This window comes from Geotrypetes seraphini, chromosome 6 (genome assembly GCF_902459505.1).
Source record: "Geotrypetes seraphini chromosome 6, aGeoSer1.1, whole genome shotgun sequence".
NCBI lineage: Eukaryota > Metazoa > Chordata > Amphibia > Gymnophiona > Dermophiidae > Geotrypetes > Geotrypetes seraphini.
The window spans coordinates 144,466,365-144,488,914 of NC_047089.1; the positions used below are offsets into that span (position 1 = coordinate 144,466,365).

At 42.7% G+C, this 22,550-nt stretch overlaps 1 protein-coding gene across 3 annotated transcripts in view; it reads right to left on the bottom strand.

Moving 5' to 3' along the window:
- The window catches only part of LOC117362218 (transcription factor 15-like), a 72,287-nt gene extending 59,682 nt beyond the window's left edge, over positions 1–12,605 (bottom strand). Inside the window, exons 1-3 of one of the 3 annotated variants that reach the window (XR_004539831.1) lie at positions 12,043–12,605; positions 11,001–11,795; positions 9,608–10,914 (exon numbers count right to left, since the gene is read on the bottom strand). Coding sequence is in view for 1 of the 3 variants with exons in the window: in XM_033948244.1 (XP_033804135.1) it covers positions 11,763–11,795; positions 12,043–12,507 (498 nt within the window). In the remaining 2 variants the exon portion in view is untranslated. Of the gene's footprint in view, positions 1–9,607; positions 11,796–12,042 lie in introns of those variants that run through there. The other 2 variants (XR_004539832.1, XM_033948244.1) reach the window with 2 other exon arrangements.
- Between the last annotated feature and the right edge of the window lie 9,945 nt (positions 12,606–22,550).

Genomic DNA, 22,550 nt, shown 5'->3' on the forward strand with positions numbered 1-22,550 from the left:
TCTTCCATAAATTAGGAAATGACCCAGCAGTCAAACTCTGGCTTATGATTTCAAACGCTTTTGGTAATAATTTCAGATTGTCAATTTTAACCGACCCAAAAAATGCATTGGGCTAAATTCTATATATGGCGCCCAAATTATCAGCGAAGAAAAAAATGTGCTATTCTATAAGCTGTGCTTAAAGTTAGGCCTGGTTTATAGAACAGTGCTTGCACTCAGGAACCGTGACTACATTTAGGCATGGCCATTTGCACAAAGGAAAACACAGTGCAAATGCCTGCGCCTATATTTAGGCACATTTGCCTGTACTCTTTAATTATTCATGTAACTAAAAGTAATGCCCCTGATCCACCCATTACCCCTTCCATTTCCACGCCCCTTTTTGAGTCACATCTAAAATATAGGTGTGGATCCCACGCCTAAATTTACACACATAACTTGGAATTGATTTTAATTAGTACCAATAAGTACTTATTAAGAAGGCAATGATTGGCGCTAATTTAGTCGTTAGTCAATTAATTAGCATGCACAATTTGGGTGCATAAGCAAAATTGCATGCACAATTTTTAGCACTTTTTACAGAATTTGGGGGTTTACTTCTTATCTATTAGTCTATAAAATAGTGCCTAAATATGATGGCACATAGCATGAATGGGGCACACAGGGACAGTCTGAGCAGAAAATACAATTATGCATGTAAATTTTAGAATCTTCTAATTTTTACATGCATTTTTTGCACTCTAGGGCAGGGGTCCCCAAGTCCCTCCTTGAGGGCCGAATCCAGTTGGGTTTTCAGGATTTCCCCAATGAATATGCATTGAAAGCAGTGCATGCACATAGATCTCATGCATATTCATAGGGGAAATCCTGAAAACCCGACTGGATTCGGCCCTCAAGGAAGGACTTTGGGGACCCCTGCTCTAGGGGCTCCTTTTACTAAGGTGCGCTAGAGTTTTTAGCGCACGCAGGAAATTACCGTGCGCTACACTTCTGGAACTAACGCCAGCTCAATGATGGCGTTAAGGTCTAGAGCGCGCAGCAATGTAGCGTGCGCTATTCTGCGTGTTAAAGCCCTAACGTGGCTTAGTAAAAGGGGCCCTAGGTGTGAGCCCTATGGCTGGTGTAAGTGGTTACACCTAAACTATAAGCAGGTATTTGTTCTGCTACACTAGTGTTTTGTAAAGGAAAGAAGGCACCTAATTCCCTTTACAGAATAGGCTTCAAATAGGCACCTTCTTGGAAACCTATAAGTAGGCGTCCCTTTATAAAATTACCCTCCATGTGGCTATGGAAAACGCTCAGTACACACGGCACTGAGGTTGCACAGAGAATGGTATGAGGAAAAGGAAACGCCGATGCATGAGACTGTAATTTTAATTTCAAACAACAGAGATATAGAATGGCTGAGAAAGGAGGGAAGGGGAGCAAAGAACAGCAGCCACAGAATAAAGGAACCTTTTTACTAAGCTTAGCTCGCTGTGCATTCTTTCATCTATGGGCCAAGTGGCATCTACCAGGGAATTCTATCAACGGCACCTAAATAGATAGACAACTAACTTAGGGGTCCTTTTACCAAGGCGCATTAGTGCGTCTTAGCGCGTACTAAATGCTAACATGTGGCAACACGTCCATAGGCTATAATGGATGCATTTGCATTTAGTGCATGCTAATATTTAGCGTGCGCTGACGCACTAGCGCGCCTTAGTAAAAAGGACTCCTTAATTAGTAAGTTAACTTCAATAATGAGCTTTAACAAGCTCTTAGTTTATAGTTTATTTTAAATTTGTTATACCGCTATTATCTTAGGCACGATTCTACAAAAGATAGATGCCTATCAGTGTGTAACACCAAAGTATGCATTTTTAGGGGTGGAGAAAGACTTAGGTGCCTCCAGGCGTGATTGTCTAAAGGAATTAGGCGCCTATAATGTAGGCCTTTTAAAACCCTGGCCTACATTACAAGTGCCTAAGTTTTAAGTTAGGCACAATTCTGTAATGGGCGCCTATGTGTGACTGACATGTAATAAGTGCCTAACTTTAGGCACCTATCATTTTTAGACTCGAATTACAGAATCTGGCCCTTAACGCATGCTAATGTCTGGCAGCATGCTCCAAATCAACTTTGCGAGCCAGCGGCACACTAAATTGGGGGTGGCGGCTCAAGGGCATCTGGAAGTACAGGGATGTCAATGTGATGATGTCATGCACAGGTGTGATGTCATCACATCGACATCCGCGCATGCAGGGAGGCCCTCCAGACGGGGCCTTGAGATGCCAGTGGTGGTGAAAAAGAAAATATGTTAAGAGGAGAGACACCAGGGAGGAGTAGAGGCGCCGGCATCGGTTGACTTCCCACAGGAGGTGCCTCTCACCGTGAGAGGCACACCCTGTAGGCAGGCAGCCAGCGCTGGTGCCTCTCCTCCTCCCCGGAGTCTGGCGGTGCACCTGGAATCTCCCGAGGCACACTAGTATGCTGCAGCACACAGTTTGCGAAACACTGCTCTAAACTTTAATAAAAGGGCCACAAAGGCATCACACCTCAGCAGCATATATACCAGGGATACAATAAGCATTATGGCATTGTGGTATATAAAAAAATAAAGGGGACCTTTTACTAGGGTGCGGCAAAAAGCGGCCTTGGTGCACCCTTGTGTGGTTTTTCTGCATGCTAAGACCATTTTTGCTGCAGATATAAAATGGCCTATTTTCCTTTTTTGGTGTGTGTTAATGGCCATGTGTTAATGTTGCTAATAGTGTATGCAGCAAACACAACAACAAAGGTGACTGATTGGTGTTCAGTCTCTTTTTTATTGAGATGGACTCGACACGATCGTGTCTCGGCCCACAAAGGGCCTGCCTCAGGAGTCTTTTTATAATCAAATCGTACAAAATCCACAAAAATTCACCACATTTTATAGAATACTGCAGCTCAGTTAACTAGCATCTGCTGCTGCCCGCGGTTAGTGGATGTGGTAACTGATTAGCATAGGAATGCCTCTTTACATGCCCAAAACCCCCAGAAAATTAGTTAGAACATGGATTAGCACAAGCTAAAGTGTCACTTACCGCTGGACTAATTGAACCCAGCGGTACACCATTTCAAGATGCATTAGGCCTGTGTTAGTACTGAATCCAGCTTAGTAAAAGGGTCCCTCAAGCAGTAAAACTGTTTCAAATGGAGCATAAAGTTATACCTATGCAAAAAAATATCACAACTGTTTTCTCCCTGTGCATTATTGATAATAGGAACACAAAATTACTATAATTATCTCACCAATCCCCCCAAAAATGGATTTCAATAAATAAAGGGCACTATATCCCTACCATTTTTGCCATTTGAACAATATAAAAGGACGCCTTCAGCAACTATGGCTCAAACATACCAGAATGTTCTATTAATATAACGTGCAGCATAAGTCAGGGACTCGGTGTGCAATAAACAGTGGTTTCTAAAATCTATTTTTGGAATAGAGGCTCCCCCCAGGCTGTCCATCTCCCTAGAAGGGGACATTAGGTCCCTAAAGATCCTCCCTAAAGGTCAGATCATGCAAGGCCATAGCAAATCTATCTAGACTTTCAGACTGATCACTTCCCCCCATACTGAATCATCATCATACAGAAAGACAGCTTGCAGGATGTCACCAAATACTAAGCAATAGGTATGAGAGTGTGACAACCTGTCATTTAGGGATAGCAGGAAAAGGTGGTCTTTGCTTGTGAACTCAGCCAGAGGACTGTTCCTTCACCTTTGTCACAGGTTCAAATCCTGAGATCTCTACCCCCCCAAAATAAATATCTGTGATACAGGAAAAACTTGAATCTCCATGTGCAATATGAGCCATGGAATGTTCCACTGTTCTTGCATTAAATACAACAATATGAGGAGTAAGGATGAGTCAATTAATATTATGGCCTACCATGTTCATGAAAGAGTGGTCTAATGGTTACTGCAGCAACCTGTCTACCAGGGGAACTGGGTTCAAGTCTCACTACAGCTCATTGTGACTCTGGGCAAATCACTTATCTCTCCATTGACCCAGATACAAAAATAAGTACCTGTATACAAAGGGGTGCTGACAAATTCTCAGCCCAACCAAAAAGAGAATGACACGGATATGGTTTAATGATCTGAAACAATGTCAAAACAGAGAATTTTGTATCTGCAAACTGGCACTTGATGAAATATGGTAACACTCTTTTCAGCTATAGTGGCAAATAACACTCAGATTTAGGAAGTTGGTTGGTTAGGTTGAGAACTTTTCAGCACCCACTCGATTAATATGTAAAAGAAAGCACATTGATTTTAACCACAGAAAGATGGTATATCAAATACCATCTCTATCTCCTAATAAATGTATATTATGGAGGGAAACAGATAGGTGCATATACTGTAACAAAACCGGTAACAGCAGAATCAGGGTCATTGGATCCCATCACAGTACTGTAGAGATGTGCAAACATTTTGTTCATTAAAAAAAAAACCCCAAAAACCCAGAAAAGCTTCTTCAAGTAAGGTTCTTTGAGTTATTCAAACATGTTAGCAATAATTCTCTGAATAAATACCAGATCACACTGTTCAACAGCAGCTTAAAAAAATAGACTGTATTAGTGAATGCATTCACATTTTTTTGAATTCAGCTAGACGTAAAATATGCATAAAACCCTTCAATTTGCCATTTTTATCAGATTCATTTTGATCTATGGTAATTACTTCAAGGTGATATAAAACCTTTACTTTAAATTTGTATACATTGCAACACACGTCAGTTTGAAAACAGCCTGGAGGAGCAGAAGCTGAGAACTAGAGAAATCCGGGTTCAGATTCTGCTCCCAGGGATGCTTCTTAAGACCTTGTGCAAGTCACTTAATCCTACTTTGCCTGAGCTACAACGGTTAAAGGGCAATTCTAAAACTGTGTGTATTAAGGCCCTGATTCAAGGAATGCGGCACATGGTGCATAATGCATGTCACTCTTAAGCTAGGCACCTTTAATGGAATCGCACCTAGAGTTGTCTAAATTGGACTTAGGTGTCAAAAGCTTAGGCACCACCTATTTCTGCCATATTTTCTTGGTCTAAATACTGGCACCTAAGATGGTGCCTACTTGAGCCTAAGTCCAGTTTAGGTGCCTACATGAAAAACACACCCAATATCTGCCCATAACCTGCCCCAACCACACCCAATTTTTGGTAGGCGGCTTGGACTAGGCGCCTACCTGAAAGTCGTAGGCACCTACCAAGTTAGGTACTACCACCCAATTAATTTTAATTTTGACAATTATAAGCTGCTTAACAATGCTAATTAAGCTTTTTAAATAATTACATCAGACACCTAGATTGGCTAGGTACACTGATCTAGGCACCTAAATTTAAGCGTCTTTTATAAAATCTGGGACTAAGTACTGAAATAACTGGCACTTATAGGACCCATATATGTTCTACGAAGGGGTGTTGAAAAGTTCTCAGCCCAACCAAGAAGAGGGGAAAGGAATTGGGACTTGTATATCACCTTTTTGTAGTTATACAACCACACTCAAAGCGGTTTACAGTACATACAGGTACTTCAAGCATTTTCCTTATCTGTCCTGGTGGGTTCACACTCCGTTTAATGTACCAGGAGCAATGGAGGATTAAGTGACTTGCCCAGGGTCACAGGGAGCAGCATTAGGTTTGAACCCAAAATTTCAAGGTGCTGAGGCTGTAGTTCTAACCATTACACCATACTCAATGATCTGAAACAATGTCAAAAACATAGAATTTTGTTTCTGTAAATTGGCACTTAAAATAACGCTCTTTTCGAAATAGCACTCAGAATTTAGGAAGCTGGTTGGTTAGGCTAAGAACTTTTCAGCAACCCCTAATACACACTGTTCTATAAAGTAGTGTGCAAGCACATTAGAACATAATTGCACGGGGTGGGGGATACACATGGGGCAGAGCACGGGTGGGACATGGATGTCTCCCATTCAAATGCATAATCTATGGGATATTATGTGGTGACATGCAGCATATAGGTACTCCCAGTTACTCTTGCCATTCACTTGGCATAAGCGAGCACGCTTAACTTTGTGTGCACATAAGCCAGATAGTGCATGTGTTCTCTAATGGCATCTGTGCACACCCGGCACGCAGCATGCACCATCGGGATGCCTAAGACATGGCGAACAGTAGAGAATGACACGGTGACAAATTATTCCCTGTCCCCGTGGGAGCTCATTTTCCCGCCCCGTCCCCGTGAGTTCTTTTCCTGTCCCTGCCCCATTCCTGCAAGCTCCATCCTCATCTGCACAAGCCTCAAACACTTTAAAATCACAAGCGTTCGAGGCTTGTGCGGTTAAGGTAGAACTTACAGGAATGGGGCAAGGACAGGGACAGTGCCAAAACTCGCAGGGACGGGATGGGATGGGGAAATTGAGTTCCTGCAGGGACAGGGACAAATTTGTCCCTGTGTCATTCTCTAGTGAACAGTTATGGAATTGCCCCCTTAGATTATAAACCGTCCAGGAACATTTACTGTAAATATGTACTGCACCTTTAGCTCAAATTTGTTAAAGCAAATATTCAAATCTAATATCCAACGCTGCCCCGCTGTTAGATGAAAATATTTGACAAATTTATTCCAGTTTCTCATGAGCAAAGACTATGATGTTGTGACACATTATTTATCTCTGCTCACAATCATTTAAATGCATTTTTATGACCAGTTTCCAAGGGGGTGGTTACAATATTCTGTAGCAATTCACTGCTTGTACCGGTGATATAGCGGGTGAGCAAGGGCCCACCTGCTTTGAGGTCAGGCCTACCCAGTTGCAGTGAACTCTTACTGCAGCTGGTAAGCCCCACTAGCAACAAACCTCCTTGAATACAACCAGGACTCTCTTCAATGCAAATCTACAGTTGATGACTGCTCTACTTAGCTGCCCAACACTGGCACTTCACACATGCTCAGTTTTTGTACATGCTCAAAAAAACTGGATATGCATCAGATGCTGGTTTCAGGTGTCTACAAAGAGCTGCCACTGACTGTAGAGGTACACTGAAGAAAGACATGGTTGCATTCAAGGAGGTTAGCAGCTGGAGGGGCTTTGGGATCCCCACCAGCTCAGGTATTTAATGTTTTCAGTTGGAGGGAGGCACAGGATGCAGAGACTACATGTCCCCACCCAGTTTGCCCAGTGACCCACACAGAATTTGACATCTGGTTATGTTTCTGGCTTGCACAAAAATAATTCCCCATTTTCTGCACTAGAATCATTACTAGAGGGCCAAGAATGTACTGTGGAGAAGGCTGGACTAGAACAGTTTCTGCTGTAACATTCTTCTATTGATTTTTTTCTTCTTTGCTGATATGATGTAACTTATTTTTCCTTTTAAATTTACAGTTTATTAACATAGGACCCCTTTTGCTAAATGGCACTAAGCCCTAACATGCATTTAGTGTGTGAAATGCAGGTTACCACAAAATGCTTTAATGAGTTTTGCGAAACTTTGCCTGTTAGTGCGCACTAACTCGCATGTTAGCTATTTTTTAAAAATATATGTTTTGGAGAGGGTGAGTCATGGGTGGAAAATGGGCGTGAAGCATTAATCAGGTACCATGGTCACATTAGCATAAACTAACTGGCTAATATTACATTAATGTAGGAGCACTTAGTGTCTCCTAAGTAGGAGGCATTAATGTCCTGATTCTATAAAAGATGCCTACAGGTAAGCGCCTAGATCAGGCCGATCTAGGAGCCTAATTTAATATTTTTAATTGGCTTAATTGGTGCTAATAATTGAAAGTGCCATTAATAAAACAATTATAAAATGATTTTTAAAAATTAATTAGCCGGTAGACCCATAACATGATAGGCGCGTACACCTTCGATGTAGATGTCTACACTGAGGCACCTACCAATGCCTTACCAGCAAGTAGGTAGTTAGGGGTGGATTTGAGGTGGCATCTGGGTGTGGATTGAGGTAGGTGCTGGTATTTTAGGCCAAGATAACCCTGGCTTAATATGCCAGCATCTAAGATATTCAAGCCTATGTTTATGTCGATATAGGTGCCACTAAGTATGATTCTACAAGAGGTGCCTAACTTTGATTGGCAAAACAAATAAAAATCCAACAAATCTACAGTGAATAGGTAGAACAAAACAGATAGAACAAAACGAAACTGCGTCCAACACTGGAGTACTGTGTCCAGCACATAAACGCTCCTGGATAGCTGACGCTCAGTGTGAACACTGGTTGCGAAAGTGAAAGTGTTCCCACTGAGTGTCAGCTATCCAGGAGCGTTTACGGATTTCACTCAACATTGTTGCAATCCATATGATTCTCAACTAGTGAAGCATAGGACAACTTGGACCCCTGAGGAAGGAGTGTTTCTTCGAAACACGGACCATGTTAGGTCCAGTCCCCATACACACGAGACCCATCCTTTGGATAATATTTTATTCATTTTTTAATAAAGTTCCTGCAACTTGTACATTTTCCTCTGCAGTTTCTTTTTGTTTTTGTTCTAACTTTGATTGGCATGCAGTAGATGCTATTTTTGTAGGTGTCTACCACGTTTATAGAATCTGGCCCGATTAAAGAATCTGGCCCTAAATGCTCCTGTCTTAACTTTACAGATAAGGCGTGCTAGGACAAACATTAGTGCATGACCTGAAAAACATTTATTCAAAATTCCTTAAATTGTACCACACGAAACCTAGGCTTAATGCACGGGAAAGCCCTGCATCAAGAGACGCTATGTCTACATTCTAATGCCCTTTAGTAAAAGGGCCCCTTTGTAATTTTATTTAAACTGCTTAGATGGCATATCAAGTTATATTAGTCTGTAAACTATAATCTCCTCTGGACGGAATACATTCTTGACTAACAAGATTTTTTTGAGACTCTGTGGAGTTAAATATTATTGAAATGATTGTTTTTTGAATTATTTGTGTATTTAAAGTGCATTTTGTGAAGTGTTTATGTTTAAATTCATTGTATTGCACTGTTAATATTTGAAAAGTAATAAAGATTTAAAATAATAATAATAATAAGGAACTGCCTACAATTAGGCTGAATTTATGCACATAAATGCTGGTATTCTAGTCATTTACAAGGGGCCGCTGAAAAGTTCTCAGCCCAACCAAGAAGAGAATGATGTGGAGCCAGGGTAGGATTAACCAATAAGCCAAGTAGGCACATGCTTAGGGCCCGAAATGGTCAGGGGGGGCCCAATGAAGGAGGGCATCAACATTGTTTTTTTTCCAAACGGCGATGGGCCCCTCCAGCATCGATCGGTAACGCGGGCCCCACCTTGATCAGCAACGCAGCCCCCGCCCCCGCCCCCAAGACAAGCAAGCAACGCAGGTAAGAAAGGCAACGGGAACTGTAATTGTGTAAGCGGTGCTGCTTGCCCAAAGTTTCCCTCTGACACAGCTTCCTGTTTCCACCTGGGCACATGGTAGGGTGCGGCGGGGCAGGGGGCCCAGTGTACTTGTGTGCCTAGGGGCCCTTGACAAATTAATCCTGCCCTGTGTGGAGCCATGAAACTTACAAGTTATTCTACACTTTTCGTTTCATATCATTAAAACAAAAATGTTGTGGAATAACTTGTAAGTTTCATGGCTCCCTGTTATTCTTCATAGTTGGGCTGAGAACTTTTCAGCGGCCCCTCGTATGCATATATGTGACAACAATCCAGCTATTCTCTAAGAATGTCCATATCTTCGATACCTGCACTTTTCCAGTGAGCAATCACATGTGCGGAGCTTGGATTGGCACATATCTGCATGCATAATTTATAGACTATTATAAGTTATGCGCACCTCTCCTGAATTAGGTACAGGCATTTACACCAGCTCTATGGTTCACACCTAAACATGCACAGGTGTACGTCTGATTACACTAGTCTATAAAGGTATGTAGAGCCTACTTTTCTTTATAGAAAAGGCTCCAATGAGATGTCTTTTTCTACATTTGCCCTCCAACCCCCTCTTTTGCGCTAGCGGCTGCTGCACAGCAAATGCCCCAAAGCCCTTTTAATCCCTATGGGCTTTGGGGCTGTTACCGCAGCGGCAGCCACTAGCATGGCCTTGTAAAAGGAGGGAGGGGCATATGTTTAAAAGCCTTTTACTAGAAAATACCATGTGACATAGTAGTTGAACTGTTGAGCTGAAAGCCAGAGGTCCAGTGCACTCAACCTTCTTCCATGATTTGGCAGTATAGACAAACTTTAAAAGGGATTTCTAAATGCCAGTGTGGTTGCCACATTAATTGAAATTAAAAGTCGCCTTTGTATTGGAGTCACTTCACAGATCTGCTGAAGAAATCAATGCTCTTGCAAGCCAGCCACAGATGTACTGAGTTAGCTCAGTAAAACAGTATCTTCTTCAACTTGTTTGTTCCCCCCTATTTCTCAGTCATGCAAAAAAACATGTCTATCGAAACAAAATAAGCCCTAGAAAAGGACAGTTACCATCTGTTCAAGCTGTCATCTGTGCAAAATGTGCCTTTCTCCAACTCACATAAATTTGTTTAATGCTTGCAACAGGGAGACGAGGTGACCCACTGTTTGGCAGGACAATTTTAACCAAACCTGGGTGTTGACATTTGATCACAATGCATTGTGGCGTTTGCACGCTTGGTTCTTCCACTTTGCAATCATCCTCATATAGCACACGAAAGGAGGCGGGAGTGAGAAGGAGAGGGGGGAGTGATGCCAGAGGTCTCTTGGGTCACATCATACCCCTACCCGAATACATAATGCTGCTAATACAAAGAAATTTGGTGTATGTTATTATGTAGAGACCAAGGGCAACAGGAAGTTAGGAGATGGCCTCAAAGCCCACCAACAAACTATACCTCCAACTTCAAGGCCGCCTGTGACATGGAGGCCCAGGGCACTTACCCTGCTTGAATCTTCCTAATGCCAACCCCTGCAAAGAAAGTCAGTTTGTTACTACTATCACTTATTACATCTCACCTCATTATAACCTTACTGACATATCAGCATTTCACTTACCTCCTCGCCTGATGCATATCTGTGATACACAGTACAAGAAAAATGAAGTCTTAGGCCTATTAAACAGGATGCCCCTCCCCCAACACCAATTAGCTAAACTATATAATCAGTCCTAAACAAAATCTTGAAAATAAAACCTGTTGTTTGACTAGGTAATTATACACCTATTGTCTTCCACAGCACCCATATTGAGTCTTAAGATGGGGGTGGGTGGGCATTCTTCTTTAAGCAGCCAGGTTAATGCCCTACTGTATGCCCAGAGCCAGTAGCTATTTACTCCCCGCAAAAAAGACCTTAAAAAAAATGTTTTGAACTGAAAGTTTGTGGCCTTTCCAACACTAGCGAAAAGCACAGGTGATGGTGTGTTATGACAGCCTCCAGTGACAGAAACTACTGTGTGTCCAAGCTCGGGTTTCATCATGTGTCCCAGGTTTAAGGGACATCAATATTAGGACTGGGATACTGAGGTTTAACATTTCTTGCACTAAAATAGCTGCCACGCCAGGTGCAACTCTCTCTGGGCCCGGCCGTTTCACTTCAGTTGCAAAACACCCCCCACCAGAAGGTAAAATAAAGTGCATGACAGTGTCCGGCTTTACTTTTAGGGACTTTTTTCTTTTTGCGACTAAAACGTAGCTGGTTCACCGTACAGCAGCGGTCCCAATGTAAACATAAGAGCGCAAGGAGATTATTTTTAGAGCAGTTCTATATTCACGAAAGAGTTGCGCATGCTTCTCTTCTGAGTGAACGTCCATACAGACTTTAAATAGCCAAATGCTTCTCTCCTTCTCTGTGCTGTAAAAGGGGACAGAAAATACACGTTAGTTGTCATCCTACCGCCTTTAAATAAAGATCCAGCATGTGACACCTCGTCCTGCAATACGCAGAATTGTATTAAATGTTTTCTCTTTCATAAAACCTAATTTGAAAGATTAGGGGAAGTCCCACGAGATGAGCATGAATCACGATCTGTATCCTTCCCCCCTCCCTCCCAAATCTGGGAGCAAATCGGTTTCCCAAGGCGCCACCCCCGTGCGCTTACCAGCTTCCTTTGGTTGCTGAGGCAGAAGGTGCAGATGGGCCGGGGAGCTGCGCCGCCCGAGTGGTACTGCAGGCAGGGCTGCTCCTCGCCGCACTCCTCGCCCAGCAGGAGGATGTTGGCCAGATGAGCGATGTAGCTGGACGCCAGCCGGAGGGTCTCGATCTTGGAGAGCTTGCGATCGGCGGGCTCGGTGGGGATCAGCGTGCGCAGCGCCGTGAAGGCGGTGTTCACGCTGTGGGTCCGGTCCCTCTCCCTGGCGTTGGCCGCCTGCCGCTGCTTGCTGATGCCGGGCGGGCGCCGGCTCCTGGCCGGGCGCTTGCAAGCCGGGCTGCCCGCTTTCTCGGAGCTCTCGCTGCCGCTCTCCGGCGGCTCCTCGGCGTCTGAGGCGTAGCTGCTGCTGCTGCTGCTGCTGCCGCCGCCGCCGCTTGTCAGCGCGCGTGCGCCGCAGCAGTCCGTCGCCTTCATGGCGCTGGCGCGAGGAGACCGTCCCTGGGAGGGCGCGCGAGCGCCCAGGCACTTTTATGGCCCGCCAGCACCTGTCGGCGGCGGGCGGCTCGGCTTGATGCACGCTGACACCTCGGCAGGCCTTGTCTGCAGGGTGGCTGCTTTTAGACCGAGCATGTGGCTCGCCCCGTAAGGCGAGGAAGGTGGGGGCTGGACCGCCCTGGCCCCCCAGCGCACCTGTTGCTGTTGTCAGGGGGTGGAGAGGGGACAGGCAGCTTCGGTCTGAGGAGCATAACCAACTTTCCAAAACCGATTGGGAGCGACAACCTGGCACAAATCAGTCCCTCTCCCCCCCCCCTTCCTTATTAGACTTCTACCTTCTTTGGAGGCCCTATTTTCAAAGAGTGCGGTGGAAACGGCTGTGTTGCAGCAAAAATCCAGAAGGTACGATGTTTGAAACTGGTCTGTGATTCTGTCTTGGTAATTCAGTTTGGGGACTCTCCTACTAGAAGAAAACAGTTTTTCATTTTACATCAAACTGTATGCAGAAATACAGTCCAACAATAAAGCAGCTGTTAAACATAACACAAGAATAAAGTATGGTCCTAGATTAAAAGCCTCATTATATAAAATATGTCCCAAACCTTCAATATGGGAAAGAAAGAATACCCTTCCCCTGAAGTAGTTAGGAAAACAATAATAGTGCCTGTCAGAAATGGAATCCAAAAATAAAATGCCAAAGAACCACATTTTGAATGTTGGGTATCTGCTGTTCTGATGAAAGTACAATTTTCCTTCTAATAAGAAATGGGATAGCTGCATATAAGAGCTAATAAGCGGATCAATAATCAATATGTCCTTCTAGGTCCTGGGGATACAACCCTGATGGAAGAATGTGCAGTTCCCCTAGATTCTGGGCATGGCTTCTCTATTACTTTGCAAAGACTCTTTTTTACTGAATGCTGTTACGGAATAAATTATCATAACAGATATATAGGATTGGATGCTGTACTGCCCATTGCCCAACTTCCTTTAACATTCAGGATCCTTATATCAATTTTCCATAAATTCTGTATATGTCCCAGCTTCCTTTATATTTTAATTAGAATTTACTCTGTAATTTATTATTTTCTTTGTATTTTTACTTTCCTATCGATTATGGAGTTCTTTTCTTTTTTTGTTTAGCACTATGTGAACCACTATGATGATATATCGAATAGCAGTCTATAAATATTAATAAGCATAAACATATGTGCTAAGCTCCATGCAGAGCTCTACTTACCACCCTATCCACCTCTCAAAGGGAAAGAAGTTTCATCCACTCTCCCCAAACTGAATTTGGCCAAGCCACAAAACTCTTCCCAAAGTTTCCAACTTGTACACAAAAGGGAATACACGTAGAAGTCCTTACAGTAACAATATACATTACACTGTGTAGCATAATAAAGTACATCCAAAGGCTACATGAAACAGAAATGCAATTTGTGCGGTTCAGAATTCTTCCATTTCCAGCTCAGTGTTAAGTCAATTATGGCAAGTGCTTCTGAGCATAGATTAATAAACTGAATGCAGACATGCCTTCCGGCATTCTGAGCGCACTTGCTATACACAAACACAGCTGATGTACATACATGGTATCTTGGCTGCCTCTGTTCATGTCCAGCTGTTACAATGACCTTCCACCTGCACAGGAACAGTGTGTATGTCTTGTGCCACTGGCCACTTGCCAAAGAAATAATAACATTACACGGACCTTGCACAGCCTTCTATCTGCTCACAAAATTGATCTCAAAAATAATAGTTTCATAATAGGTTGAGCAACAGGTAGCCCCCTTCTTCTGTCCTCGTTGAGGAGAAGGAGTTAGGTTGAGGGGCTGCCTCTTTTTTTATGTTTGATGTGGAATGGCTTTCTGATAGAGGTGATGGAGATAATGAGCATTCCTGAATTCAAGAAAGCTTGGAGCAAGTATAAAGGATCTCTTAAAGTAGAGGAAGGGAAAGTACCATAGATGGCATGGATAGACAGTACAGTCTTTATCTGTCTTCATTTTTCTGTTTCCTTGAAGGGGGGTATCTGTTTTTCTAATTTTTTACAGCTTCCCTTGACTGAGGGGAAGATTCTCAAAACTTAACGTTGCCTTTAGCGTGCATGTATTTTAGCAGCGGATCATCAAAATGGCTTACCATGGTCTTTTCCAAGCTTCCTAGCAGTCTCCGATTCAGCCATGCAAATGGGCTCATCAATATTTAATCGAACACTCTGGGCGCTTCTTCAACATTGCTGAGTGATTCTCCAAGTGTAGCGTTGGCTTTTGGCGACAAAAATCAGCAACTGGTCTGGGGTTGCCGGTACTGTGCCAGTAATGTGAAAAGTGCATCTCTGATGTGTGTTTTGACTGTGGCTCATGAAAATGACTGGCTCATGAAAAAAAAAAATTACAAGATTCACATAAATTATAGTAGTTGGATTTTTTTGGGGGGAGGGAAACAAAAGCATGCTCTTGAGTGCGTATATTACAGGTGTTTTCTTAACATAAGGTGATGTTGTAAGTCACCCTAATTACCTTATACCCACATAGTTTTCACACTCTCAGCCCTCAGAGATGCCACCAGGGGATCAAAAGATCATATCCTCTGGCTTTATGCACCTAATCGTCATAGGGTTGATACTATACTTTTAGGTATGTTTATAATTTTGTTATATTTTTTTCTTTTTCTCTATATATATTTTTAACTCTTATGATAATTTTAAAACAATAAATATTACTAAAGAGTATTGGTACTTAGCTTTATACGGAGTGGTTGCTGGAAAGGGATAAACAAGCCAACATGTTTCACCCGTGAAGGGGGTTTCCTCAGGGCTACTACCCCTTTTTTATATTCGTTATTCACGACGTGACCACCCGATCTAAGTTTTAAGTTGGTCACGTCGTGAATAACGAATATAAAAAAGGGGTAGTAGCCCTGAGGAAACCCCCTTCACGGGTGAAACATGTTGGCTTGTTTATCCCTTTCCAGCAACCACTCCGTATAAAGCTAAGTACCAATACTCTTTAGTAATATTTATTGTTTTAAAATTATCATAAGAGTTAAAAATATATATAGAGAAAAAGAAAAAAATATAACAAAATTATAAACATACCTAAAAGTATAGTATCAACCCTATGACGATTAGGTGCATAAAGCCAGAGGATATGATCTTTTGATCCCCTGGTGGCATCTCTGAGGGCTGAGAGTGTGAAAACAGTGTGGGTATAAGGTAATTAGGGTGACTTACAACATCACCTTATGTTAAGAAAATTCTTGTGACTTCACCTTATACAGAATTTCAAGTGTTCAAGCCTATCTTTCAATATATTACAGGTGTGTCATATGTGCCCACTCTCTCCCGCTGCCAAGCAACCTCCCTAGCAGCAGGAGGGATGCCCACTCCCTCCTGCCACCCCATCACCCCCTCCCCCAGCAGCAGGAGGGATGCCCACTCCTTCATGCTGTCATGACCCTGGCAACCCCCGCATCCCCCTAGCTTGTTCACGAAGACTGGCTGAAGGGATGCCTACTCCTGGCCAACAGGCCCACCTCTTCAAAATGGCAGGTCTTCCCCTCCCCAGTGCATCCTGGGATTCGCTGGGGAGGAGTCTAAGGCTCTGATTAGCCCAGGTTGCTTAAGGCTCCTTCTATGAGTGGGAGGGGAGGGAAGTTGTAGCGAAGCAGATCCTCTGATTTAGGACCCTCACCCCCTTTCATAAAAGCTAGCTCTGTGGGTGCTGTAGATGCTTGACCAACCCCAACATTGAACAAACTCTTTGACTTTGTCCAGGAAGAGGTAATTTCCCCAATAATTTTGAAAAGTTGGCTCCTATGCACCCTCTCAGTAATTGGGGTGTGGTGTTCAAACAGAAGTAAAACGTTAACAATCAATAGCTTCAGTGGCAATGATTGAATACAGTTCATACCTTTCTCATTAGTTCAAGGGGGAGTGGAGGGCTACCTTCAGACACAGTAGATATTTTAATGTCCCTAGAGAGCTTTCAATTTAAGTTTATAGAGGTTAGATGACTTCCTGAAAATCGTAGGGAGTGGCCATGGAATTTCAACTAGGCTTTGCTGGTTTATATCCCACTGCTCTAACTATTGGACATAAAGTATTCTTCAGAAATGAAGCACTGTATTCCATGCGGAGCCCCATACTCTCAGGATCTCTCGTATGTGCTGTTAAGAACTCTTTCTAGAACGGGCTCTACCTGTTCCCTTAAGGGCACATCTTAGTACCTGGTATCCCAAAATCTAAACTGGGTCCAATTTGAGACACTTTTCCTGTCACGTGTGTATGTTTATTTGTATTTATATATCGCTCTTCGATTATAACATCAGTTCGGTGTACGCAAAAGAACGCCAAATAATCATGATACAAAGATAAAAAGGAAATAAATTTTAAAAAATCATTTACCCCCTCTTGTACTAAGGAGTACTAGTCGATTTAGCGCACGCTAAATGCTGTGTCCATAGAATATAATGGATGTGTTAGCATTTAGCGTGCACTAAATCGGCTTGCGCGCCTTAGCCAAAAGAACCCTTAGTTTTTGTATTAAGAGATACCTAATTGAAAATTAAAACCAAATCATAAAAAAATATTAAAACATACTTAAACAAAGAGGGAAATGCCAATCCAAATAACTAACCCCCTATTTTACCAAGGCACACTAGCCGATTTAGCGTGCGCTGAATGTTTGCATGCACTAAACGCTAACGCAGGGGTGTCCAATGTCGGTCCTCGAGGGCCGCAATCCAGTCGGGTTTTCAGGATTTCCCCAATGAATATGCATGAGATCTATTAGCATACAATGAAAGCAGTGCATGCAAATAGACCTCATGTATATTCATTGGGGAAATCCTGAAAATCTGACTGGACTGCGGCCCTCGAGGACCGACATTGGACACCCCTGCGCTAACGCATCCATAGAATATAATGAGTGCGTTAGCATTTAGCGCATACTAAATCGGCTAGTGCGCCTTAGTAAAAGAAGCCCCAAGTTTTAAACTTGGTTCTAAATGTAATATAAGTAAGTTCACCGCGAAGTTCATTAGGCAGTGAGTTCCACGAGAAAATGTGGAATTTTGAGTTGACTTAAGTTTTACTAGGTGAATTGGTGACACTGTCAGTCTATTTAGATTCGATGATCTTAGTGATCGCGAAGGTTTATACAGAATGAGAAGTTTTGCAAGATAGTCAGGTTGCCCACTATTTAACACTTTAAAGGTCAAGGTCAATGTTTTAGGTTCAAACAATTTTAAGGAAGAGAGAAGAAAAAAAGGAAATAGAGGAAAAAGAAAAACATAAGGGGGGAAGAGAAGAAAAGAATAAAGAAGGAAAAGGGGAGAATATAAAAAACAGAAAAGAGAAAAAAAAACCAAAAGAGTAAAACATCAGCCTGAATTTTATTGATAGCCCATGATATTCTTTAAACAATGGGGTTACATGATCGTATCTACAAGCGTTTGTAATAACTCTAATCACAGTGTTTTGAACTGTTTGCAATTTTTTTAATAGAAGCTTGAGGGAGACCTTTATACGTGGTATTACAGTAATCTAGTTTCAATGTAACCAACGCATATATGAGAAATTCACAATGATATATGATCGTATTGAATGTATCCTACACAAAGAGTAGAAGCAAGATCTAACTACCGAGACTAACTGTGGATGAAAGGTCAAGCTCATATCCAAATGGACTCCTAAATATTTTATAGATTTTTGAAGTTCTATAGTATAGGATCTCAAGAGTGGAGACTCAACCGAGGATTCCAAAGAACCAGTAATCCATATACCGTTTTTTGTGGATTTAGTATTAATTTGTTTTGTAAAGTCCATTCATATCTAAATATCTCAAGTCAGGTGGGTTTTTTTGGATCCTGAGTAGATACCAACAAGATATCATCAGCATAGATATAGCATTTAATTTGGTGTTCCTGTATTCTTAGAGCAAAAGGGCTTAGAAAAATGTTAAACAACATAAGTGATAATATAGACCCTTGTGGAACACCACATGAGAGACTACAAAGTGAAGAACAAGAGACACCAGAAGAGACTTTAAAAGTCTTATAACTTAGAAAGGATTTAAACCAACCAAGTACCGTTCCTGTAATACCCATAGATTCAAGGCGATATATCAACAGGGAATGCCTAACCAAATCAAACACTGCAGAAAGATCCAATGAAATTAAAAATATTGCTTTTCCACGATCAATTGCAGTATAGCGATCATTAAGAAGTGAGACAAGAATTGTCTCAATTGAGTGAGACTTCCTAAATCCTGATTAAGAAGGATGAATCATATGAGACAACTCAGAATGTTGAGAAAGCTGCTGAAAAACAATACGTTCCAAAACTTTAGATACTAAACTAAACCTTAAGTTTGTATACCGCATCATCTCCATAAAGATAGAGCTCAGCATGGTTTACAGGTAAATTCAATAAATGAGGGAAGGACATAATAAGAAATTAGAGGTTATGAAGAGGATAGCTAGCTTTACATATATACAAAATATTTGAAATTGGACAAAAGCTAGATGCATGAGATGTATCTAAAGCATGATTCTTCAAGATTGGATAGACAATAGTATTCTTCCAATTCAAAGGGACTTTACCTAAATAATAAACTATTGTTAATCATGTTAAGAAATAGAGGTGATAGACCAGAGGTGCCCACACTTTATTGGCTTGCGAGCTACTTTTAAATGACCAAGTCAAAATGATCTACTAGCAATAAAATTTTAAAAAACACAAAACACACTGTACGCAGAGAAATAGTTAATTATCATTTATATTCGGGGGTTTTCAAAGAGGTCAAGGCAGATGACTTTAAAATATGTAATGTCACCTTAGTAACAACTATACAAAAATAGACAAATATACCCCCTCCCCTTTTACTAATCTGTGATAGTGTTTTTTAACACAGGGAGCTGCGCTGAATGCCTCACGCTGCTCCTGACGCTCATAGGCTCCCTGTGCTAAAAGCCGCTATTGCGGTTTAGTATAAGGGGGCCATAGTGCAAAATATAGACAGCAGATATAAATTCGGACATATTTTGATCACTAAATTGAAAATAAAATCATTTTTCCTACCTTTGGTGATTTCATGAGTCTCTGGTTGCACTTCCTTCTGACTGTGCATCCAATATTTCTTCTCTTCTTTCTGCCTCCTGCATGCTTCCTCTCCTCCAAACCTCATTCCATTCCCCAACAAACATCTCTCGCTGTCCCTCCATGAGTCCAACTTTTTCTTCCTCTCTCCCTGCCCCCTCCCCTTTCTTCTTTCTCTCTCTCTCTCCCTGCCCCCTTTCTTTCTTTCTTTCTTTCTTTCTCCCTGTCCCCTTTTCTGTCTTTCTTTCTCCCTGCCCCCCTTTCTTTCTCTTTCTCTCTCCCTGCCCCCTCCCTTTCTTTCTGTCTATTTCTTTCTCTTTCCTTGCCTCCCCACCCCCTACCCCTGTCTCCCCACCCACCCCCAGCGCCGCGGATTTCTCCCTGCTTCACCAACGCCAGGCCCGGCACGTACAAGCACCAGGCCAAAAAGCCTTCCCCCTGACATCAATTTTGACGTCGGAGATGAAGTTCCAGGCCAGCCAGGCAGCAATTGGCTGGCCCGGTACTTCCTCTCCAATGTCAGAATTGACGTCGGGGGGGGAGGGGAAGGCTTTGGGCCCAGTGCTTGTACCTGGCTTGGAGTCTGGGAAGCAGGGAGAACAGAATGCAAAGGCAACGCGAGTCTATCGCGATCGACTCGCGTTGCCTTTGTTATCTACTGGTAGATTGTGATTGACCTTTTGGGCACCCCTGTGATAGACCATGTCTATTATCAAAAATAGAGAATGACACGGGGGACAAATTTGTCCCCATAGGAAGTCAATTTCCTCATCCTGTCCCTGTGAGTTTTGTCACTGTCTCTCTCCTTGCCCCATTCCTGTAATCCCCGCCTTAACCGCACAAGCCTTGAACACTTATGATTTTAAAGTGTTTGAGGCTTGTGCTGCTGAGGACGGAACTTGCAAGAATGGGGCAGGGGCAGGAAAAGAACTCGCAGGGACGGGAAAATGAGTTCCCACGAGGACAGGGAAAAATTTGTCCTTGTGTCATTCTCTAATCAATAATCCAAGTTGATGGCATTGGATCTAATAGGCAAGTAGTTTTTTTTCATAGAATTTATAGTTTTTTTTAAAGTAAGTAAAGAAAGTAAATTGAAAGCCAACCATGATGATGAAATTGTTCCAGTAATATTTTCTTTCAGTGGTAAACTATCAACCTCACAGAGATTACCCAAAGTAGGTTTGAGATGGTATAGGTTTAATAGTAGTAAGATTTTATAAAATGGCAAATAATTGGGCTTAATACTATATTTATTTAGTTAGTATGGATCTAATAGGAAGAGATTCATCCAGAGTGGTGCTTTCTATTGTTTTACCTGCTTTTAATAACAGATTCACCTACAGACACCGGCTGCCCAACCTAGTATAACCTTTTCATGTCTTCATCCAAAATATGCAGCAGGTTGACAGAACACTTTATGAAGAATCTGAATGCCAACCCTCTCCCCTTTAAAAAGCAGAATTTTTGACCCTCCTGGGGCTGGTGCAAGGATATTGAGCATCCTAGGTGAATCTGAAAATGTGGGCACCTCTCCCCATCCCTTCTCTTTTCCCTCTCCCTACCAAGCCCCAAGAACATTCTCCATTCCCTTCGTTTTCCCTCCTGAGCTCCTGGAGCATTTTTCTCCCCTGTTCTGTCCTCATAACATGTTCACATGTATTATTAGACTCTGTCTTTCTTGAATTTCAACAGTTTATGGCACAAATAAGTGCCTGGGGCTAAGGCAGAGTGCATGTCACTAAGGGCACTGAAGCAAGCACTTGCTTGTTCTCTAGTGATTGGGTCACATCAGAGGTTGACCTATGAAAGCACAGGAAACATGCTGGATCTAAATATTTTTAAAAAGCCAAATGTGATATGCACACACAGCTATGGGAGAAAAACATCTTCCCAGCCACAACACATGGAATTTCTACCACCACCACCACCTAAAAAACATTGCATATACCATTTCTACTTGCATAATTTGTATTGTGTCACCTCAGGCTAGCTCTTTCAGTTATGCATTTAGGGCTAGATGCACAAAACACAATTGCTAAGACCATGCGGGTCGCTGTGGGCCAATATTTTGGCCAATTCTGAAACAGTGATCAATGTTGTAACAAGTCTGCATGCAAAGGATTTGTGCAGAGGTTTGCCGTAATCCTGTGCAATTGGTCACTGTGAGATCGACTTTGACACATGCGCAGAGCCGGCTTGGGGAAGCCCGAACAACTGAGCAGCAGGGGAAGCTCCAAAGCAGCCTCCTGCCACTCAGCTGTTGGAGCTTTTTCCTTTTTTTTTTTTTTTTTTTAATAGCACAGATGCTATGCGTGTGTTACATATATACAATATCTGCCCCATTAAATAAAAAATGAGCTCCCCCTCCCCCAATGATGATCCCTCTCCCCCAATGACCATGCCGACCCCCAGAACCAAAATAAAGGCAGGAGGGATGCCCACTCCCTCCTGCCGCGGTGAAAACCTGCCATGCCAGCTGAACCGCCCCCCCTACTTCAATAAAAAGTAGCAGAAGGGATGCCCACTCCCTCCTGTCACTGTACACCCCCCACCCACACACACTCCACCAGGACTCCCTGAAATGACCCCTTCCCTCCCCTGGGAAGGGCCTTAAGCCTCTGAGCCAATCACGACCTTAGACCCCTCCCCGTACATCCCAGGATGCACCGTGAAAAAAAAGGACCACCATTTTGGAGTGACAGGCCTGCGAGCAGGAGGGACTGGGCATCCCTCCTGCTGTTATCCTACTTTAGAAGTATGGGGAGGTTCGGGGGCATCCGGTGGAAGGAGTGAGAAGGCATCCCTCCAGCCGATTTTTGGTAAAGTGGGTAAGGGGGAGGAGTCAATTCAGGGGACTTCTGGTGGGCAGCTTGACTTTTTTTATGGGCCAGATATTGTTTGTTGGTTTTTTGGGGGTTGG